We start from the raw sequence: 22,970 nt of genomic DNA, 5'->3' as shown, positions 1-22,970 counted from the left end.
AAGTCCATAGCTTGTTAACAAGTTGGTAAAATTGTGCCCTGATAAATATATAGGAAACAAAATATAGAAAATAATTTTGAATGAGACCCCAAAATAAATGTTATTTCTCTATTTGAGGCACATTTCAAATGTACAGTGGTGACAAAAGGCAGAAAATATCTTTGTAAGGCCATCTTTACTTAATGGTTTCTTTTTATTATTGTATCTTTATTTTTGTTTCTAATTATAAAGCCATGAGTTTTGAATATAGAAGGTGAGATTTAAAAAGTGGAATATTAACATCTCCTCTAACTTATCTGTGCTAAAGCTTTTCCTTCATATTTAAAAATATCTAAATAAATTAATATACATGGTAAGCAATATGTATATGCTTAAAACATTAAAATGTAGAATTTTACTTGTTAGCAACTTGTTTTTTTTCTCGTAAGACTATATTATAGATAACTTTCTATATAGCTCTACCTCCATTTTACCAGATTTATATCATTCCCTTAAATGGATGTGGTATAATTTATTTAAACAAATACCTACTGTTGGATGCTTCAGTTGTTTCCTATATTTCTAGTATAAATCGTAGTAATCTTCCTTTTTATACAGATTTAATGTTCCCTGTTATGTCAAACTCAAAAGTACTTTCAGTTTAAAGAATATTTATTTTGCAAAAGTACAGAACATGGAATGTAAGTTTTAAAATAGATGAACTGTTTCTGTTAATTGCATTAAAATCATTGAGGCATTCTGACCAATAACCATAGCAATGGTTAATTTTTTAGACATCTGACTACCCCGTGGTGCTCTCTTTAGAAAACCACTGCTCCCCTCCCCAACAAGAAGTGATGGCAGACATTTTGCAGTGTGTTTTTGGAGATTCCTTGCTTTCTGATATGCTTGATGATTTTCCAGACAAACTACCTTCACCAGAGGTAACCTTTTGTCTGAGAAGCCCAGGTTAATAAGACAAAGCATGTCATTATTATATTGATCCATAAAACTGGGTAAGAAGAGATCAATGAAAATGCTTAGTTTTGATGATGTATAGAGGTGTCTCTTTGTCACGTGTTGCCTGGGAAATGTTCCTGTGAGCATCTAGGTAAGTGTATGTTGATAAAGTGAATATATAGAGATATAGTTTAAAAACTCATGTTTTTATTATGAGTCTTACCCCATAAGTCCAATATTTCAAGTCAGCTAATACTAGGCCACAGGAGTTTGGTATGTTTTATAGGCAAAGGCAAAGAAAGAGGCAAAGATATATGTTGTTAACAAAGTCTTGTCCAATTCCTTAGCATCTGGGCGGCAGGTTTCCCTCCCCCACTCTTTTTTTTAAAAGAGTTATTTATATAATGTATTAGAAATAAATATATAATAATATACATTATACATAATTATGCATAAATATATACAATATGTGTATACAAATATATACAATATACATGTGTATATATATATACACACATACATATAATTTTCATGTATGCCAATTTTTTAAAACAGTAGGAATTTGTGGGATGTAAAACAAATGGAGCCACAGTAAGCCCCAGTCATAACAGGCTTATTTTGGGGTGAATTTTGGTCAATACTATACTATCACTGGTTTCTATTAAGGTATTAGAGGAGTATGGAAAAAGATGGAGTTCTTACGTATTTTACTACTGTGGGCTAACTGCAAACATGACAAAAGACTTTTCAATGACTGTTCAAATTCAAACGTCCCTGTAAATGTGTAATTGTTTCTCTTTTTCAAATCATTTCTGTAGGTATTAAAATTCAAAATATTAGTTAGAAACAAGAAAATAGGATCCCTAATGGAAACTCGTGAAAGAAAAGGTTCCGATAAACATGGTCAGGTAGAGGAATATGAAGAGATAGATCAAGATGTGGATGATGAAGTCAAACAATCGAAATCATTGGCTGTTTTAGAAGACAATTCAGAAGAGAAATCAGACACAATAAGTATAGCTGGATTATCACTTTTCAGGAGAAGGAGGGTGAGATGATACTTTGTGAAAATCTTCCAAATGATTGAAAAGTTGTTGTATTTTCTTACTAGAGAATTAATTTTTTTTTTTGGAGGGAAAATCTTTTTCTTCCTTATAAAAATTCTAGTCTATCATTTAAAACTTGTTTGGAAAAAATTAACATGGAAAAAGAAAATTTTAAAGTTATATCTTTTCCTGTGTTGGTTTTTAAAGTTATATCTTTTCCTGTGTTGGATTTATTTATTTATTTATTTGAGAGAAAGAGACAGTGGGGCACAAGTGGGGGAAGAGGCAGTGGGAGAGGGAGGGAGAGACTCTCCAGCAGTGTCCCTGCTGAGAGTGGGGCCCGACCGGCACTCGTTCCCATGACCCATGAGATCATGACCTGAGCTGAAATCAAGAGTCAGACACCTAGTCACCTGAGCCACCCAGGTGCTTCTGGTTGTGTTTAATGTTTTGTTAATGGTCCAATCTTAGGCATTTTTATGTACTAGGCATTGTGTAATGTACAAAATACAAACAACATAATATTTCTCCCCTGAAGGAGACCATACTGTCAGAGATAAGAAAATCACCATTATAATATGTAGTATTATAAATATACAAATTAGCATGATGAAAGAAGGTATCTTGAGTTACAAGTGACATTAAACTAATTCAGCTGGTTTAAATAAAATGTGATTTAGTTAATTGGCCCCCATCAATGAAAAGTTCAGGGAAAGTGGTTCAGATTTTGGGAATAACATGGCGTAATGTCTCAAGCAAAGTCCACAGAACTTTTTTTCTCCAACTTCGGATTCACTTTCTCTACATTGGTGCAAGACTTTGCAAAGCTTTAGCTTTGTATGCTTTCAGATTCAAATCCAGTTTAAGACCTTCTATCTCTCAGATGACCAAGCAAATGTTTTTGTGCATTAACTAAAATCCAGTTATGGGCACAGCCCAGAGTCAACTGCTATTGCTAGGGAAATGCAAAGCCTTGATTAGCCAGGTCTGAGCCACATTATCAGTACTTAAGCCCATGGACTGAGCTTGAGCAAGGAATGTTTTCCCAAAACAAAACTTGAGAAGGAGCTAGCAGAAGGGTAGAGTGTCTAGATGCTGGCATGTACAAGAACAAAGGTGTACCATACAGCAGAAGTTATTCCCAAATCTTAGATCACACTGGACATACACTTACTCATAACTAAATGTCTTCAAGTTATAAAATTCATGGGATCTTTGGGAAAAAGGAAATAGTCATAATTGTCATCTTTAATACTTACTATGTTAGTTGGGATTTTAGATGTATGCTGTCTCATGTTAACATTAAATACTATCATCAGGAAAAATAATTACATTGATGCATACCAACTAGTTTTTGAGGAGATAATCTTATGAAAAGACTTGTAACTGATCTGAAAACATATTTTCTTTATTGGAAAAGGAGTTTTTCAAATTATTTATTACAAAAATGTGAAATTACTGCATTTTATTTTTATACCACAAAGGTAAAAGTGGCTATGGCCCTATCTGATCTTGTCATTTATACCAAAGCTGAGAAGTTTAGAAGCTTTCAATATTCAAGACTCTATCAGCAATTTAATGAAAGTAATTCTATTGGGGAGTCAGAAGCCAGAAAACTTTTAAAGTTGAAAGGTAAATTCTTATGATTCAAACAGATGTAGTATTTAAACTACTCTTATTCACTGCTAAGATGTCATGATTGATCAATGACATTTATGAAAACTATATTCTCATGAAATTTCAACATATTTAATGTAGTTAAATAAAAGGCTATATGCCCCAGGTCACAATAAGTGATTTCACAGAACTTGTTTAATTAACTTTTTTACGTCATGAAATTTTGATTGACGATGTCCATTGTGGACACTTTTGTGGGCGGGGCCCTGGTGAGCTGTTTGGAAAGGAGAGTGGTGAGTGACAAGGCTGCAGAGTTAGGCAGAGCGAAATCACAAGAAATGTGAACTTTGTCCTAGAATCAAAGGCATACAGGATTGAAATCTCGGGAGTCACACCATCCCCTCTGTGTTTCTGAAGGATGCCTTTGATAGCAATGTAAAGGGGAGACTCCCTGTGGTAAAGAGATGATGAAGCTCATGGTGGAGGGAGCAATGGTGAACTATATAGACTCCGCAGGCACGTAAGGTAGACAATTAAATAGACCTAGAGGCTGTATGTCCACGGTGAGGGAGAAGAAGGACATGGCATCCAGGCCAGGCTGCCAGATGGTTATACAGAGTACACACTGTCCCTGCACATCGCAGTGGGACCATTGGTCTCTGCATCTTCTTTCTACTGTCTTCTGATTCTGAACTTGATTCTGAACCTGAGAATTCCATTCTGTTTGCTAGAGCCAAAGATACAACAAGGCCTTGGATAGGGAATGGGAACAGACTCTACACTTTTCTCAGATGTGTATGGTGGGGGATAACCTCAACTTAGAAAGGAATGGACAGTTAACTCAGCAGCCAAGTGACTCTCCAAATCCTTCTTAAAAAATGCAATCTACTATCCTGTGTAGAACCACCACAGCAGGGAAAGCAGCATCTGAAACAGACTCAAAATAACTGTTGACTGTTTGGAAATGTGGATTCTGATATATTTGTTGGTTAACCTCTTTTGGGTTGGTCACTGGCGCCCAAGGGTTTTGAGGTATACACTTCATCTCCTCTCTTAAAACTGACCTCTGGATATTTTAGGGCCTTCTTGTTTGTTGTTTAAGCTATAGATTATGACCAAAAATCAATTCAGTAAGTCTGAACCACCACTGAAATAATGGAGTAGAATAGAATGGAATAGAATAGAATAATAGAGTAGAGATGCAATAAGAGTATTTTATGAAACAATTATGTGTGTGTGTTGTGTGTTGGGTGTGATATAAGATATATTTCTTACCATTAGTATTGCCAACCAAGTTTGAATTTGAATGACTTACTTTGCTAGTCTCTATTCTTTCAAGTTATTGGATAGTTTTTGTTGTTTTTCAAGGGGCCAGGCCCTCTGGGCACAGCAAAAGTTGTTATAATTCTCTCACTCTCATTATATTAGACACTTGCTCAAAATTTGAAAAGGCACTGGCAGTTCTGAGTAGAGTCATAATGGTGTAGCATCACCATTTCTTTGGAAAGACTATAGAGCATTTTTCTTGCACCAAAATTCAATTCTAAATAATGATGTGGGTAAAGGTGTACTCTAAGAATGTCCATCATTTAAACATTTTTTTTAAGATTTTATTTATTTGGGGGAGAGAGAGAACGAGTGGGGGGAGGGCCAGAGGGAGAAGCAGACTCCTTGTGGAGCAGGGAGACCAACACAGGACTTCAATCCCAGGATCCTGGGATCATGACATGAGTTGAAGGCAGATGCTTAACTGACTGAGCCACCCAAGCACCCAGAATGTCCATCATTATTAAAAACTTAAATGTAACTAATTTTATAATACATAAAAATAAGAAACAACTTTTTATATGCATGGATACTTTTCAATCATTTAAAAATAACGTAGTAGGTGAATATTATTGAAATGGAATGATTTTTTATGTTATTCTTAAGTGAAAAAGTAGAATTATAAAAGGGAACAAACAATATGATTCAATTAAAAATACAAATATATCTATGAAAATAGAGTGGAAAGATATATACCAATAGGTTACTGGTTATTAATTAAGTGACAAGATTATATACAGTTTTAGTTCATATTTTTTCTAATTTGATTTTCTCATTTATCTAAAATGAACATACATTACATTTATTTATTTATTTTAAAGATTTTATTTATTTATTTGACAGAGAGAGGGGAGGAAGCAGGCTCCCTGCTGAGCAGAGAGCCCGATACGGGGCTCGATCCCAGGACCCTGGGCTCATGATCTGAGCCGAAAGCAGAGGGCTTTAACCCACTGAGCCACCCAGGCGCCTCCATACATTGCATTTATAATAACATAGCATGTTTAATTTCTAAATGTCAACTTCAGAAGTAACAAGATCATGTTATGTTAAGATGATCATTTGTGTTTATTGTGTTTATCACTTTGTAGATAGGAAAAATTAAGATCCAGAAGAGTACACATCTCACCAAAAGATAAATATCCTGCTTAGGGCAGGATGAAGAATCATTATAGTTGGACACACAGAGTGCCTTTATACAGGAGTAGCTTCAAAATAAACTTTCTCTCAGGCGTGTATAACTTCTAAAATTGAGAGCTGATGAAATTAATTATAAATATTAACCTCAGTAATTATAATTTATTACTTGACAATGCTTCCTGAAGAATAGTATGTGGAATGAGGGTGGCATTGATTCTATTCCAGTTTGACCAGCAAATGTAGTGGGCCATAGGCAATAATCATTTCTCCCAATACTGGTCACCATATTAGCAGAAATAGTTCTGGGAACAGGATCTGCTTGGTAAAAGAATAAAAGCCTTGGGGAAACATGAAATCTAGTTCAAAAATTTGAAGGGTGTCCAATGGTAAAGGGTACAGAGAGTCTTGAATCTCAAATGATTTAAATGGAACATACATAAATAGAAACTTATAAAAATAGGTAAATAGAAACATAAAAAATTAGAGAAACAAATGGACTATAACTGTATGTGCATATTATAAGTATAGACGTTATCTCAGTAAGGAAAACAGTTGAAAATAATCAGAACTACCATAGTTCTCCCCTATCATGGGAGATACATTCCAAGACCCCTAGTGGATGCCTAACCCTGTTGAGTATTGAACCCTATATATAATATGTTTTTTTATATATACATATATCTATGATAAATTTGAATTTACAAGTTAGGCACATTAGTTATTGTCAACAATACTAATAATGAAACAGAACAATTTTAATAATATATTGTAATAAAATTTAAGTGAATGTGTTCTCTCTCAAAATATCTTATTGTCCTGTACTCACCCTTCTTGTGATGATGTGAGATGATAAAATGCCTAGGTGATGAGATGAGATGAGATAAGGTAAATGATACATGCATTGTGATGCATTGTTAGGGTGCTAGCAAATGTCTTGTGATTTGTCAGAAGTGGGATCATCTTCTTTGGACCCTGGTTGACTGTAGGTAACGAAGACCACTGGAAGCAAAACCATGGAGAATTGGAGGACTGCTGTACTGGGAGGAAGCAAGTTCTCTTTCAATGGAGAGATGAAACAGAGATTGAAGATTTCTTCAATCTCTGTTTTTTTTCAATTTTGGGGGAAGATGTTTTGGTGGTTAGGATTGGGAGCTGAACTGAATAACTTTAACATTCTTTTCAACCCTGAGAATCTGTTGGCTCTTCAACTGGGTTCATTTGGATGGCATTATATGTCTTATATGGCTTACATGTGATTCTGCCCTAATGTGAAAATAAAAGTAAAAAAAAAAAAAGACAAAATTGAGAAAGATACAACTTCTCTTTTAAAAATATGGATGCAGAGGTGCCTGGGTGACTCAGTTGTTAAGCATCTGCCTTTGGCTCAGGTCATGATCCCACGGTACTGGGATCAAGCCCTGCTTCTCGCTCCCTGCTTGGTGGGAAGCCTGCTTCTCCCTCTCCCTCTGCTTGTGTTCCCTCTCTTGCTGTGTCTCTCTCTGTCAAATAAATAAATATAATCTTTTTAAAAAAATGGATGCATTTTATTTGGGAATTTTATATATTCTTATGTCAAAGTGAGATTAATTTGGATTTAAAAAGCAAATATATTATTTAATCATTTTTCCTTAAGTGAATGATTAGTATACATAAAATGGTGTAATAAAAAAATCATTAACTTCTCAGTAACCATGAATTACACTGTCAAACAAAAACATGGATTTATTTTGATGTCCATGAATTGCAAATATTTTTGCTAGAACATACATATCAAAAGTACTGAAACAATTGTAGAATTATATAATATATAGAATCATAGCAGTTTATTTATTTGAAATCTTTCACAATGTTCTAATATGTATATTTTTTAGCCCACGAGTTTATTCTTCACACCAGGATGTTCATTACCAGAATTTATCCCAAGGCAATGAGAGCAGACTCCTCTAATTTTAATCCTCAAGAATTTTGGAATATAGGTTGTCAGATGGGTATGTTATATAGAATATTGAGTTTCTGGAAAAATAAGATAAAATAAGTTCATTTCGTGAATTAATGAAAGATTTATGAAAAGAGCTTCCCAAGTAGGTTTTTTTGGCCTTGGGTGTTTTGGGGTCAGGCAATAATGATGAATCATTGGTTTCAAGAGCAGAAGTTATTCCTAAATGGGTCAGAGAGGGTAACTCTAAGTGAGGGTTAGGGGCACAGAGGTTAAATTCATGAAGAGTTGGCATAAGAAGTGTAGGAAGGGGAAAAAAAAGACATCAAAATGGATGTAAGAGGACAGTGAATATCAAATCCTTTGCTTGAAAGATTTGCTAAGGGCCTCTTTAAATCAAGGGACCTCTACCTTTTATACTTACACCAGGTTCCACATTCACAGTATTGAAAAGTGAATGAGATTACGTAGCTCTGTTATTTGTCTTTACCAGACTCTCCCTATTCCAAATTGATGAGCTGCTCTAGCAGGGGTGCTCACCCAGTCAGAAGATACCCGTGTACCCCTCTGCTCCTGGATTGTGGCAAGGCCCATAGGTTTGTGGAGGGAGGTGGAGAGTCGGGTTAGGTTTGGTGGGTGAGGGGGATTTAGGGGCAGTGGAGGATAGTACTGCTTGTAGTGGCTATTTACCATCTAAGGAAGGACTTCTGTATTTTAATAGCAATTATTATTCTGCTTGTTTCTCACTTTCTCTTCAAGTGGTAACAGTATCTCTTTGGACCTGAAAATTTAGAATATACTTAGTGTCTTTTCTTCCATCATGAAGTGTACTGATTTTCTCTATTCCCATACTTCCTGAATGTCATCTGACCTACACATTGTTATTCTGTAATCTATACTGTGTATCATTTTGGTTTTAACTCAAAGCTATAAAATAATTAAAAAAATAAAACTCACCTTCATACATTAATATATACATGGCAGGATGACATGTTTAAAAATCTGAAATTATTTGGCTAAGGTTGCTTGTTCTTAAAATGTTTGGACATATAAAAGCCATTAATTCGGTTTCAGTAAATCTTCAAACTGTACTTCTTTAGTTGTACCCTTTCTTTCCTGACAATATCAAAATACTTTTTTCTGACAGTGGCCTTAAATTTCCAGACCCCTGGTCTGCCTATGGATCTTCAAAATGGGAAATTTTTGGATAACGGTGGTTCTGGATATATTTTGAAACCACATTTCCTAAGAGATATTGAAACACAGTTTGATCCAAATGAAACACCAAGAGACACTGATCCAGTTACACTTACAATAAGGGTAAGATGAAAAACTTTCCTCTTTTTTTTGTTATTATATAAACTAGAGAGTCTGCATTAATATTTTGAGTTCCACTGATTTCCTTTAATATTCTTTAAATTTGTTCATCTTTTTCGATATTATAGGTGGGTGGTATTTCAGTATCTCTCCATACCTGAAAAATCTTTCTGTTGACTTTTTGCATGAATGATTACCTGCTTGTGAATAGAAATACTGAGGCTGAAAGCTTCTCCTCTCCAAAGTCTATGCTATTCCATTGTCTTTAGGCATTTAGTATTGTAATAGAGAAGTCTGAGTTCAGTCCACTAGTTACTCCTGTGGATATGCAGCTTTATTTAGGAGCTCTTTGCTTTTTTGTTAATCTCTAGAATTAGACTTTCACAGCTCCAGATTTTTGCCCTTTGTCTCTGAATATTCTTTGATTAGTATTTAGAAACCAAAAGTCATCCATATGCTTTTCTTGAGTATCTGCCTGCATATTTACTAATTCCTGTCAACTCTATTACTCTTTTTTCTGCCTTTGGTTTTCCTCCGTATTTGATTTTATTCTTTACTGATTCTAATGTAGATGTGGATTTTTCTCCTGCATTACCAGTTTCTTTCTTCCAATTTTTATTTACCTCATTCTGCTTCCTTACCAGCTACCCTTCCCCACCACCCCACCCCTACTTCTTGAATCCTATGTGGTTTTATGGGAGCAAAGATAGTTATCTAAAATTTGTTGTTGCCAGTAGTATAGACTTTTTGAAAACTTTCTTATTCTTCTATAACCCAAGTGCTATATTTATTTCCTTTTCTTTTAAATGTCCCTGAATCTTCTGAAAGGCCCTTACCTTTTTCTCTCCACTTAGTTACAAGCAATTCTATTTTAGATTGTATCTGTCCTGTGGTTTGCAACAAATTGGGTGGGTAAGGCTCTTTGGTCCATCTCTTGGTTTAGCTCATTGCTCCTAGAACCACATGAACCATTTCAGATTCTGTTCTGGAATTTCAGTACTTGGATTGCTGTCCCTAGTGAGGATTTTTGGGTCTGCAGTTCTGGTTGAAGGGAGTGCTGCTGGCTGTGCTGTCTGGTGGGGGCTTACCTGCTCTGGTGCCCTGAGACGCTCCAACCCAGACAGCATGGCCTTCAGAAGCCTTCCTCTTGAGGCTCCTTCCTCTCGTGTCTTGATGGCACAGGACTTGGGGGACCACTTTCATCCACTTCTGGCCCTAGCCTTTTTGTCCCAGCTGAGAAAGGAGATTTAAGAGATGTTGCTGTTTTCCAGAGATTAATGTGTAAAGAGAGTAGAGCAAAGTTGAATGAGACAGAAATGATCCTGGACACTGTGGGAAATAGTACCAGGGAAGTAGGTAGCCGACTTTTTACTTGGTTGTTAGGGATTTTTCTAATTTTTTAAAAAAGATTTTATTTATTTATTTAACAGACAGAGATCACAGGCAGAAAGGCAGCCAGAGAGAGAGAGGAGGAAGCAGGCTCCTCGCTGAGCAGAGAGCCTGATGTAAGGCTCGATCCCAAGATCCTGGGATCATGACCTGAGCCGAAGGCAGAGGCTTTAACCCATTGAGCCACCCAGGCGCCCCTAATTTTTTTCTAAAGATTTTATTTGTTTGAGAGAGATATAGAGTGCAAGGAAGGGGGTGGTGGAGAGGGACAAGTACACTCCATACTGAGCACAGAGCCTGTCGCAGGGCTGCATCCCACAAAATGGAGATTGTGACCTGAGCCAAAATCAAGAGTGGGCTGGTTAACTGACTGAGCCATTCATGCACCCCGGATTTTGTGACTCTGAAAGTAGGAGCATATAGGGTAGAATTTGTCTCCAGCCCTGGATGAAGCCCCAAACCCGTTAGTTGGTACTCTTTCTAGGATCCAGCAAAATATTCTCCATTAAGTTTGCTTTGCAAATATTATCATAACTTTGACATTCTTTAAAAAATTTTTTTTTATTATTTATTTAAGAGGGGGAGAGAGAGATCACAGAGGGAGAAGCAGGTTCCCCACTGAGCAGAGAACCTCATGTGGGACTTGATCTCAGGACCCTGGGATCATGACCCAAGCTATAGGCAGACACTTGATTGACTGAGACATCAAGGCACCCTCTTTTTGATTTTTTTTTAATACAAACATTTAAAAGATTAATAATTTTTTCTTTTACTTTTTGGTTATGATATAAGCTAGAAAGTATACATTAATACTTTAAGTTGCAGACGCTTAATTAACTGAGACATCAAGGCACCCTCTTTTTGATTTTTTTTTAATACAAACATTTAAAAGATTAATAATTTTTTCTTTTACTTTTTGGTTATGATATAAGCTAGAAAGTATACATTAATACTTTACGTTTCATTGACTTCTTTTAGAGCCTTTAAATTTCTGTTGATCTCTTCAGCCACTGTAGTGAGGTAGGTAGTATTTCAACATCTTGCCACATCTGAACCAGTGTCTCCCTGTTGCCTTTTTGTGTGAATGAAAAAATGCAAAAGGCTGCATTGTTCTAGCCACCAAATGTAGTGTTGTAGTTGCTGTTTTACTGAGAAAATGGGATGAATCAGTCACTTGTATGGTCCGCTCCTACTTCTCACAAATCTCCTTGCTGTGTGTCTGGGGTTTTCCCTTCTCTCTCTTCTTTTTCTCTTCCTCCCAAGTGATTCTTTCTCTCTCAGATTTGTGGGTTCCTTTACTCTACCTGCCTCTGAAGTATTTGTATTGTTAAGGCTTTTTCTTTTTTAAAAATTTTTAACTTCAATTCAGTTTTGTTAACATATAGCATATTATTAGTGTCAGGGGTAGAATTTAGTGATTCATCAGTTGCATATAACACCCACGGCTCATCACACCTCATGCCCTTCTTACTGCCCATCACCCAGCTACCCCAGCCTCCACTTCCCTCCCCTCCAGCAACCCTGTTTCCCAGAGTTGAGTCCTTAAGGTTTGCCACCCTCTCTGTTTTTATCTTATTTTGTTTTTCCTTCCCTTCCCCTATGTTCATCTGTCTTGCTTCTTAAATTCCACATGAATGAAATTTTATGGTATTTGTCTGCCATAAACATTGGGGTGCATGTGTCCCTTCAAATCACTATTTTTGTGTCCTTTGGATAAATACCCAGTAGTGCAATTTCTGAGTCATAGGGTGGCTCTATTTTTAACTTTTTGAGGACCCTCCATACTGTTTTCCAGAGTGGCTGTGCCAGGTTGCATCCCCATCAACAGATTAAGAGGGCTCCCCTTTCTCCACACCCTTGCCAACATCTCTTGTTTCCTGTCTTGTTAATCTTACCCATTCTGATCAGTATGAGGTGATATCTCATTGTGGTTTTGATTTCTACTTCCCTGATGCTGAGTGATATGGAGCTTTTTTTTTCATGTGTCTATTAGACTAAGGCTTTTTCTTAATCCTCATCTCAAACTAAACATTATCCTATGTCCTTTTATATGCATTCATGGTTTTAACTGCCAACAATGCTCAAATCTTTAATCTGACTTCATTTCTGGAATGTAAAGACATATTTTAAATATCCTACTTAACATCCTTACCTGTTTAAACCTTGCTCTGTCAACCTTATCATATTAAAGGCTGAACATCCCTTCCTAATCCAATCTAACTTTCTTTAAATGTCATTGAACTCCATTGAATTCACTGTGTCAGTTAACTCAGGCTAGAAAATTGGGAAGCATTCCTCTGTTCCACATCTGTCACTTCCTGTGTCCCATCTCTAAATTTTATTGATTCGAAAAGTCTTCCTTATCCAATCCCTTGGTCTGATGCCATTTGCCACTCTCCACCCTCCTCCCCACCTTTTTAAGGAATTTGTTACTTGGCATCACATTATTCCATCACATTATAAGTCTTAAGGGTTTTTCACATAGCCTGTCGCAGTCCTCCTGATTATCTTCCACAAGTAGTCCAGAGACGTTGTGCACCCATGCTAATCTCATCATGCCTACTTAATGTTTCTTTGGGCATCCTGCTTGCTTGCTTAGTCAGGACTTAGTCTAATTCTCTAGGCCCATCTCTCATGACTTCTAGTCTTACACTTACTCTATAACCATATGACAACTCCATGCATTACATATGCTTTTTCCTTTGACTGGATCATTCTCCCATCCCTCACCTGCCTATTGATTCAGACCCATTTTTTAAGACTTAAGGGTCACTTCTTTTGGGAAATTTTCCCCCCTACACTGAATTAGTTAGGCTTCTTTTTATAGTTTTGTTTTTTCATACCCCCTATAGGTATGTACACATGCAATACACCACTGTATTACACAGGCCTCCATCAGAGATATTGCAGGTCTGGTTCCAGACCACCACAAGAAAGTGAATATCACAATAAAGCAAGTCAAATGAACTCTTTGGTTTCCCAGAGCATATGAAAGTTACGTTTATACTATAGTCTATTAAGTGTGTAATGGTATTATGTCTAAAAAAATAATGTACATACCTTAATTAATACTTTGTCACTAAAAAATGCTAACCATTGTCTGAGCTTTCAGGGCTCACAGTCTTTTGACTGGTGGAGGGTATTGCCTGGATGTGGATGGCTGCTGACTGAGCAGGGGGGCGCTTGCTCAGGGTCGGGGTGCCTGTGGTATTGTTTGGTCAACTGCATCGATGTAGTCTTCTAAGTCCTTTGCTGTCATTTCAAAAATTGTCACAGCATTTTCACCGGAGTAGATTCCAGTTCAAGAAACTGCTTTCTTTGCTCATATTCATCAGCAGCAACTCCTCATCTGTTCAAGTTTGATCATGAGATTGGAGTAATTCAGTCACATCTTCAGGCTCTCCTTCTGACTGTAGTTCTCTTGCTGTTTCTGCCCCATCTGCCATCAGAACACACACATGTATTAGTTTGCTGTCTTACATGGACATGCTTGGTGGCACTCCCCAAAATAATTACAATAGTAACATCAAAGATCACTGATCACAGATCCCCATAAGAACTATAATAATAATAATGACAAAATCTGAAATAGTGTGAGAATTACCAAAACGTGAGAGAGGAACATGAAGTGAACCACAGCTGTTGGAAAAATGGTGCCCATAGACTTGTTCATTGCACAATTGCCACAAGCCTTCAGTTTGTAAAAAACTGCAATATCTGCAAAATAGAAGAAAACAAAGCTCAATAACATGAGTATGCCTGTAATTGTTTATTTACTTGGGTTTGTCTTCCTCTCTTGTCTGAAGGTTCTGGAAGGATAAGGACCATATTTTGTTCAAGTCTTCTCCACAGTGCCTGACACAAAGTATATGCTCAATGTATGTCAGTTAGTTGAATGATTTCTTTTTCAATTTGAGAATAGTAAAGAGGATGGATGTGCTCTTTTATTGAGAAAGCAAACATGGAAGATAGCTAGTATGCACAGATGCTTACAAATGCCACCTCTTTGTTTGTGAAGGGTCTCATATAGGGATGTAAGTGACATGATATAAAATAGGCAGGAGTAATGATTTTCCCAAGAAACTGCTGCCATAGATATCCATGTGGTCCTTCTCTCTTGGTTTGATCATCCTGGAGAGCTTTGATTACAACTTGTACAAATTGTTGAAGACATGTTTTGGAAATCAAGAAATCTTGTTTTGCCATTAGCTTTATGTCCTTGATGAAGACATTTCAACATTTCTGATTTAATCTCTGTCATCTGCAAATTGAGAGTTTTGGATTAGGTCAATCATTTTCAAACTTATAAAAATGATGCAACCATTTTCTAAGTTCAAAAATCTTATGCATAAGGCCAATAGATGAAACCAGAGGTACTCTCATTGACCATCAAAGGTTTTCTTTTTCTTTTTTCTTTCTTTCTTTTTTTTTTTCTTTTAGAGATTTCATTCATTCATTGGACAGACAGAGATCACAAGGAGGCAGAGAGGCAGGCAGAGAGAGTGGGGGAAGCACGCTTCCCACCGAGCAAGGTGCCTGATGCAGGGCTCGATCCCAGGACTCTGAGATAATGACCCAAACCAAAGGCAAAGGCTTCAACCCACTGAACCACCCAGTGCCCAAGGGTTTTCTTTTTGACATCTATCTCTGTGGTGGCCCCTGGAAGGGCTCTGTGAATCAGAGTGTAAAAAGAATTTGAATAATAGCCTCTAAGTTTTTTTTTCAGGTCGCATATTCAATTGTTATTATTTTTTAGTCAGATTTTTTTTTTTTTTTGACACGAGTTGCACCAAAGCCAAATCTTTTCCATATTGGTAAGCGTCTATTACCTGCAGAGGAGATACTCAGCTGGGAAGCTCTGGTGTCAGTGTATTTATTGATTATGGCCAATGTTCTAACTACCTCGATGTCTAAATTAGGCTGATTAATCAATGCCCATTCTATAGTTGTTGTTAAATATTTGCACAGTCACTCTGTTTTCCAGCTAATGTTATAATATGTGGATATAGGAAAGGAAAAATACACTGACACTTTTTCTGTTTCTTTTTTTTTCTCTTCCTTTCTTCTTTCTTTCCTCCTTTCTTTTTTTCAAACAATTATTTATTTTGTTCCTCTTTTTTATAATCTTCAGACATTGAAATTATGCCTCAATTTTTATATCAGTATGTTTTACAAATCAGCACACTTGAAATAGTGTTTTTCATTTTGACTTTGTACCTTAAAGTAAGACAAAACTTAGCTTCAACAGCTAGTTTGACAATACAAGGTTAAATGAAACTATCGTTAATTACTTTGTGTTCCTCTGATATCCAGTCCCTAATATATATATGAAATCATTGATTTTGTCAGATTCACATTTCTTATGGTAATATTGACAATAATAGGTATTACAAGATTTTATCACAAATTATCCAAACATAAATTATACCATCAAAAAATGCTATCATAGGAAATTATGCACTTTTTCTTTCTTATATTTCAGAAGTAGTATTACTATTACTTCTAATTTTTGACTATTTACATACAATATGAATTTCAATATAATTCATGTTAGCAGAGTAATTCAGCCTGAATTGCAGTAGACTATGATTATAATAATACTTTTAAGCAATGCCTTATAACAACTATAATAAAGACTTTAAAAATAAAAAATATGTTGAACTATAAAACTCAATGTGAATTTTACCATAATTATATACTGGTAGAATGGAATAATGTAGACATATTCCTAGATTCACCTACCATCACTAGAGGATAAGAGTTAAGGTTTAAAATGTGCATTATATTCCATTTTTAATTTTTTTGTGGGAACTGAGAGTCTGTCACTTTTTTGGAATACATATTTTATTTTGAAATTATGTGATAACACAGTTTGATATCCCATTAAATTTTTGCATTCAAATATTTTTGTGCAGCTTATCAGTGGGATCCAGTTACCTCCCAGTTACAACTCATCATCTAACAAAGCTAACACACTAGTGATTCTAGAAATTTTTGGTGTTCCAGATGACCATGTGAGACAGCAGACTCGTGTAATTAAAAAAAATGGTAAGCTCCTAATATATTTTTATTGAACATCTACTAGGCTTCTTGTTGGAAAGCTTAAAATTTATTTATTCATAGACTTTTGAGACATCTTTGTTATTCATAAGACAAGGGCTTTGCATTAGGCTTAGGATGACCAAAGTGTTATACGCAATGATGTCCATCTGGTCCAGTGGGTCATTTAAGGCCTTTATTTCCTTGTTGATCTTTTGCTTGGATGATCTGTCCACTTCAGTGAGGGGAGTGTTAAAGTCCCCTACTATTATTGTATTATTGTTGAAGTGTTTCTTTGATTTTGTTATTAATTGGTTGATATAATAGCTGCTCCCACGTTAGGGGCATAGATATTTATAATTGTTAGATCTTCTTGTTGGACAGACATTTTGAGTAGGATATAGTGTCCTTCCTCATCTCTTATTATAGTCTTTGGCTTAAATTCTAATTGATCTGATATAAGAATTGCCACGCCAGCTTTCTTCTGATGCCCATTAGTATGGTAAATTGTTTTCCACCCCCTCACTTTAAATCTGGGGATGTCTTCGAGTCTAAAATGAGTTTCTTGTAGGCAACATATAGATGAGTTTTGTTTTTTTATCCAATCTGATACCCTGTGTCTTTTGATTGGGGCATTTAGTCCATTAACATTCAGGGTAACTATTGAAAGATATGAATTTAGTGCCATTGTATTGCCTGTAAGGTGACTGTTACTGTACATTGTCTCTGTTCCTTTCTGATCTACTACTTTTAGGCTCTCTCTTTGCTTAGAGGACCCCTTTCAATATTTCCTGTAGAGCTGGTTTGGTGTTTGCAAATTCTTTCAGTTTTTGTTTGTCCTGGAAGCTTTTGATCTCTCCTTCTATTTTCAATGATAGCCTAGCTGGATAGAGTATTCTTGGCTGCATGTTTTTCTCATTTAGTGCTCTGAATATATCATGCCAGCTCTTTCTGGTCTGCCAGGTCTCTGTGGATAAGTCTGTTGCCAATCCAATATTTTTACCATTGTATGTTACAGACTTCTTTTCCCAGGCTGCTTTCAGGATTTTCTCTTTGTCACTAAGACTTGTAAATTTTACTATTAGGTGACGGGGTGTGGACCTATTCTTGTTGATTTTGAGGGGGATTCTCTGCACTTCCTGGATTTTGATGCTTGTTCCCTTTGCCATATTAGGGAAATTCTCTCCAATAATTCTCTCCAATAGACCTTCTGCTCCCCTCTCTCTTTCTTCTTCTTCTGGAATCCCAATTATTCTAATGTTGTTTTGTCTTACAGTGTCACTTATCTCTCAAATTCTCCCCTCGTGGTCCAATAGCTGTTTGTCCCTCTTTTGTTCTGCTTCTTTATTCTCTGTCATTTGGTCTTCTATATCACTAATTCTTTCTTCTGCCTCATTTATCCTAGCAGTGAGAGCCTCCATTTTTGATTGCACCTCATTAATAACTTTTTTGATTTCAACTTGGTTAGATTTTAGTTCTTTAATTTCTCCAGAAAGGGCTTTTATGTCTCCAGAGACGGTTTCTCTAATAACTTCCATGCCTTTTTTGAGCCCGGCTAGAACCTTCAGAATCGTCATTCTGAACTCTAGATCTGACATATTACCAATGTCTGTATTGATTAGGTCCCTAGCCTTCAGTACTGCCTCTTGTTCTTTTTTTTTTGTGGTGAATTTTTCTGCATTGTCATTTTGTCCAGATAAGAGTATATGAAGGAGCAAGTAAAATACTAAAAGGGTGGCAAAGACCCCAGGAAAATGCACTTTAACCAAATCAGAAGAGACCCCAAATCATTGGGGGGGGGGGGAGAAAGGAGATAAAAAGATGTTCAGAAAAAAAAGAAAAAATTAAAAAAAGAAAACAAATAATGAAAAAATATAAAAAAGAAAAATATATATTAGATAAACTAGTTAAAAACGTTAAAAAAGAAGGGGTAAAAGTTAAAAAAACTTAGCAGAAGAAGGAAAAAAATTGAAAAAAAATAAATTAACTGCAAGATTAAGAATCATGGGGAGAAAGCCATGAGTTCCGTGCTTTGCTTTCTCTTCCACTGGAATTCTGCTGCTGTCCTTGGTATTGAACCTGCTCTCCTTGGTAGGTGAACTTGGTCCTGGCTGGATTTCTTGTTTCTCTTCTGGGGGAGGGGCCTGTTGTAGTTATTCTCAAGTGTCTTTGCCTGAGGCAGAATTGCACCACCCTTACCAGGGGCTGGGCTAAGTAATCCGCTCGGGTTTGCTTTCGGGAGCTTTTTTTCCCTGAACCCTTTCCATAGAGTTCCGGAGGACGGGATTGAAAATGGCGCCCTCCCAGTCTCCGGCCTGGAGGGAGATAAGATACAATAAAACTAGTATGATAGAGTCATTAGTATTTTAAGGAAAGTAAAAGAATTGTAGGGGAACAGGCAAATTGGGAGATGGTTCTTGGAGAATGAATAGAATTTTTTTGCAGAGATTGAGAATGAAGTCATTGAAGGCAAAAGGAATAATATGAGCCCTAAAACCTGGAGAAGACTAAATTCAAACATGCTAGGGAAAAATACAGAAGTTTAATATGGGTGGAATACAGGATGTGGTAAAATGAAAAAGTTATGTTGGAGATAGTCATGGAAAATTGTGAAAAGCATGATAAGGTGTTGGGTAATGTCTTTTCTGTAGAAAATGAACAAAATTAAAACTCTTAAACAGGGAGATAGCACTAACATAGTTGAGCTTTAGGGAGATTATTTCTGCAGATTGGGTAGAAAGCAGTGTATGCAAGAGAGATGAGAAATACAAAATAGAGTCAGGAAATGATTCATGGCTAGAGGATGAGGAATTCCAGTCAAAGAAGGCCCATAGCATCAGAAAAGGAGTGGAGGATGTACATGAGGAAGACTAGCAGGAACAAAAGTCTAGGTAGCTGGACAAGGGGGATTCTAGGATGGCTTAGTTACTAAAGTAATTGTGGTATAATACAAGAAATGAGAGTCTGGAAGGAAAAAGATCACATTTGGATAAGGTGTGGAAGTAATTTTTCAGTTTTGCTCATGCTCGAGAAAACTATTTGTAACCATCAGATTTGGTGTCCTCCTCTCTCCCTCCTCCTTCCTCTCTTCCTCCCTTCCTCTCTTTTCCTTCCTTCCTTCCTTCCTTCTCTCGCTGTCTCTTTCTTTTCTTTCTTTCTTTCTCTCTCTTTCTTTCTTTCTTCTTCTTTACTAAAAGGGTTTTCTTATATGATACGTATGATTTATGTGTGTGTGTGTGAGAGAGAGAGAGTTTATAGGGAAGTAGGGTTAGAGGAGGAAGACAAATCAGTATAAGAATTTTGTGCCATTTTAAAGTGTCTATAAAAAAATTGACTCTTAGATCTGCCCTTGCACTCCGTGGAATTATTTCTTTTCTTAAGGCAAGGTAATACATTCATTATACCAGATGAGCCAATTGGTTTAATATTTTCATGGGCATAGACTACATCCTGGATTACTATATGGTAAATGTGTGCTTGTGACCACAGAGTCACCCAGAAAACAGAAAATATAATTAGTCACAAATTCTTTAATGCTTCTGGAAAGGTAACTTGAAGAACAAAACCTACTTTCGGAGCAAGCATGTACCTTTGTACATGAAAGTGATACATATTATTTCTCTCTGAACCTAAGTAGACTATATATTTGATCTGGATGTGAATTTCTTGATTCCATTAAATTATGCTTAAGTATTGGATGATTTGGGTTATATTGTGACATAACTTGGATTTCTTATTTGGCAAGAGATTGTTTTTTGGGATGATTATTTTGCTGAAGATCTAAATGACTCAACACTTAGGACTTTAAAATGAGCACTTATTCAAAAGAAGGATCAAAGACTGGCTTTGGAGCACTTAGCTCTCAGACCAGCAACTGTCTATGGAGCTTGTCCCATAATAGGAGCTGGTATAGAAAAATGACGTTATTTAACTCCTTTGTTAGGGAAATGCCTGAACCTAGCAGTCATATTGCCTAGTGATGAAATGCTTCACTCTGAAATTGGACTCCATTTGTTTGAATTCCTGCCCTGCCACTTAATGGCTGTGTATGTGAAACCCTGAGGAAGTTACATAACATCTTTCCAGCTCAGTTTTCTCATCCGTAAATGTGAATAGTAATAACCCTGATGGGTTTGTTTTAAGTTGAAATGAGATTATCTACTTAAAGTTCTTATCATATTGCCCAGCAATACTGAAAACCTAATAATTATTGTTATTGTCATCAATATTCCTTTCTCAATGGATGTGTGAAAAATTCAAGTGCTCTAAAATATAAACTATTAATATTAGTAAGTGTTGAAAAGAAAAAATTAAGAGAACAGATACTATGCATTACTCCCTAGACATAGTGTCTATGATTCTTTGATGATATCTTCCTTTATATTTCAGCTTTTTGTCCAAGATGGAATGAAACATTCACATTCATTATTCAGGTGCCAGAATTGGCTCTGATACGTTTTGTTGTTGAAAGTCAAGGTTTAATAACTGGAAATGAATTTCTTGGCCAATATACTTTACCAGTTCTATGCATGAACAAAGGTAATATTCTGAAAATTAAGATGATTGTGCTGACCATTAGAACTTGCATTTACCAAAGAAACACATTGATATACCAGATAGCTCTACCCATGACAGTCAGAGGTAAAGGAACTTTTATTCATTGACACATATTTTCTCTCAGTGGTAGTATAGAAATGTGTTCTCATGTGGAAGGTGGGATTGTGGTTTGGGATCGCTAGGAAGATAAATTAGACAAACTTGGCATGTCTTAGCGTTTCTTAACATGGATTGTTGCTCTTTTGTTTCAATTAAGAGTAGTCATGACTACCACAAAGAAATAAAGCATGGGAATCAAAGAGAAGGGATAAGCAGGGACTCATCTTCCAGCCCAAAAAGGGTCTGGGAGCCCAAGATCTTCCTTTCTTGACTCTTTGCAGGGCCGACTTAATGTTGCTGTCAGCTTGTGGAGGTGATTTATACAATGCCCCGAATTACCTTGTCTCAGTGTGTTTATTTCTCTAGCACCATCTGAGCGGTACCCCGGAACCAGAGTCTTCCTGCAGCAGAAGGGTGGTGGCGAATTTAGCACACTGCACTTTGAGGGAGGAGAAGTGTGATCTGTGTGCTCAATGTTTGGCAGTAAGAAGTAGAATAGAAACTTCAGATATTTTCTCTTATATATGAGAGGAATATAACAATGTGGTCATAGTTTTTCCATAGGCTTAGTAAAGATAGAGTCTCAGTAGCACTACCGAGAACACTACTGATTGATTTTTATTGTCCTAATTGGATATGATTCCTTTTGCAGGCTACCGTCGTGTTCCTCTGTTTTCCAAAATGGGCGAGAGCCTTGAGCCAGCTGCACTGTTTATTTATGTGTGGTACGTCAGATAGCAACTAAAATCCCTGACATCTTGTTAGCTATACATCCTAATAAAACAGCCAAAACAAATGTCTATACCCTTTTTCTTTTTTAAAAAACATAAAGCAAAAGAATTACTTACAAAAACAGAAGTACTGAGCAAATTCCCCTTTAACTGGCAAAACAGAACAGTGGAAAAAAAGAAAGCAAAACCGTTCAGAGGGTCCTGACACTGTGGCCCTCTTGTAGCCCAGTTTTCCTGCACCCCCTCACCCTGCCGCTCCCCTGCTGGCTGCTGAGGCTGCTCTTCAACTAGCTTGTGTCATTTTAAATGAGAAGAACTTCCAAGCCCTTAAAATATGTCTGATTATACAAAATATGTTGGCAAATATTTATCAGTAAAAAGAACTGTGAAACCTAAGAGTGTTTTAACTTCTAGACACCCACTGCTACATGTTGTAGTGAACTGGAATTAGATTCCCAGGTGCTTTGTACCCTTTTACATCCTAGACAGTAATTAGCCCCTGGCTCCTGCCCCTGCTAGTTCTTAGATGCTGGGCATTGGGTTTGGTATCCTGTAATTACACAGACATTTTTATGACTGCCTATGAAATTGATTTGCAGTCAAATGGTGTTCAATCTCCCTATCTGTAAAAGAGATCTACTCTGTCGACTTCTGTGCTTGGATCTCTGAATTCACACTATTTTTGAATCTGTGCTAAATGTACTTTGAAGATGGTCTTTGGCCAGAGATGAGATTCCTGTGCTGTTTCATATGCTGAGCTTCTCACCATCAGCAGCACTTTGATTTACTCAGTGTCCTATGCGGGAGTAATATAGTTCCTTATTAACCTTTCTTCAG

General features: G+C 36.5%; 1 protein-coding gene across 1 annotated transcript in view; it reads left to right on the top strand.

The window, feature by feature from the left end:
* The window catches only part of PLCZ1 (phospholipase C zeta 1), a 46,703-nt gene extending 24,563 nt beyond the window's left edge, over positions 1-22,140 (top strand). The window contains exons 5-12 of the mRNA XM_046013833.1: positions 774-923; positions 1,758-1,988; positions 3,470-3,617; positions 7,937-8,053; positions 9,149-9,321; positions 16,623-16,755; positions 21,136-21,285; positions 22,055-22,140. Of these exons, the coding sequence (XP_045869789.1) occupies positions 774-923; positions 1,758-1,988; positions 3,470-3,617; positions 7,937-8,053; positions 9,149-9,321; positions 16,623-16,755; positions 21,136-21,285; positions 22,055-22,140 (1,188 nt within the window). The remainder of the gene's footprint in view (positions 1-773; positions 924-1,757; positions 1,989-3,469; positions 3,618-7,936; positions 8,054-9,148; positions 9,322-16,622; positions 16,756-21,135; positions 21,286-22,054) is intronic.
* Positions 22,141-22,970: the final 830 nt, after the last annotated feature.

Source organism: Meles meles, chromosome 7 (assembly GCF_922984935.1).
Source record: "Meles meles chromosome 7, mMelMel3.1 paternal haplotype, whole genome shotgun sequence".
In the NCBI taxonomy this organism is placed as follows: Eukaryota; Metazoa; Chordata; class Mammalia; order Carnivora; family Mustelidae; genus Meles; species Meles meles.
This window is presented reverse-complemented; position numbering and strand designations above follow the sequence as displayed.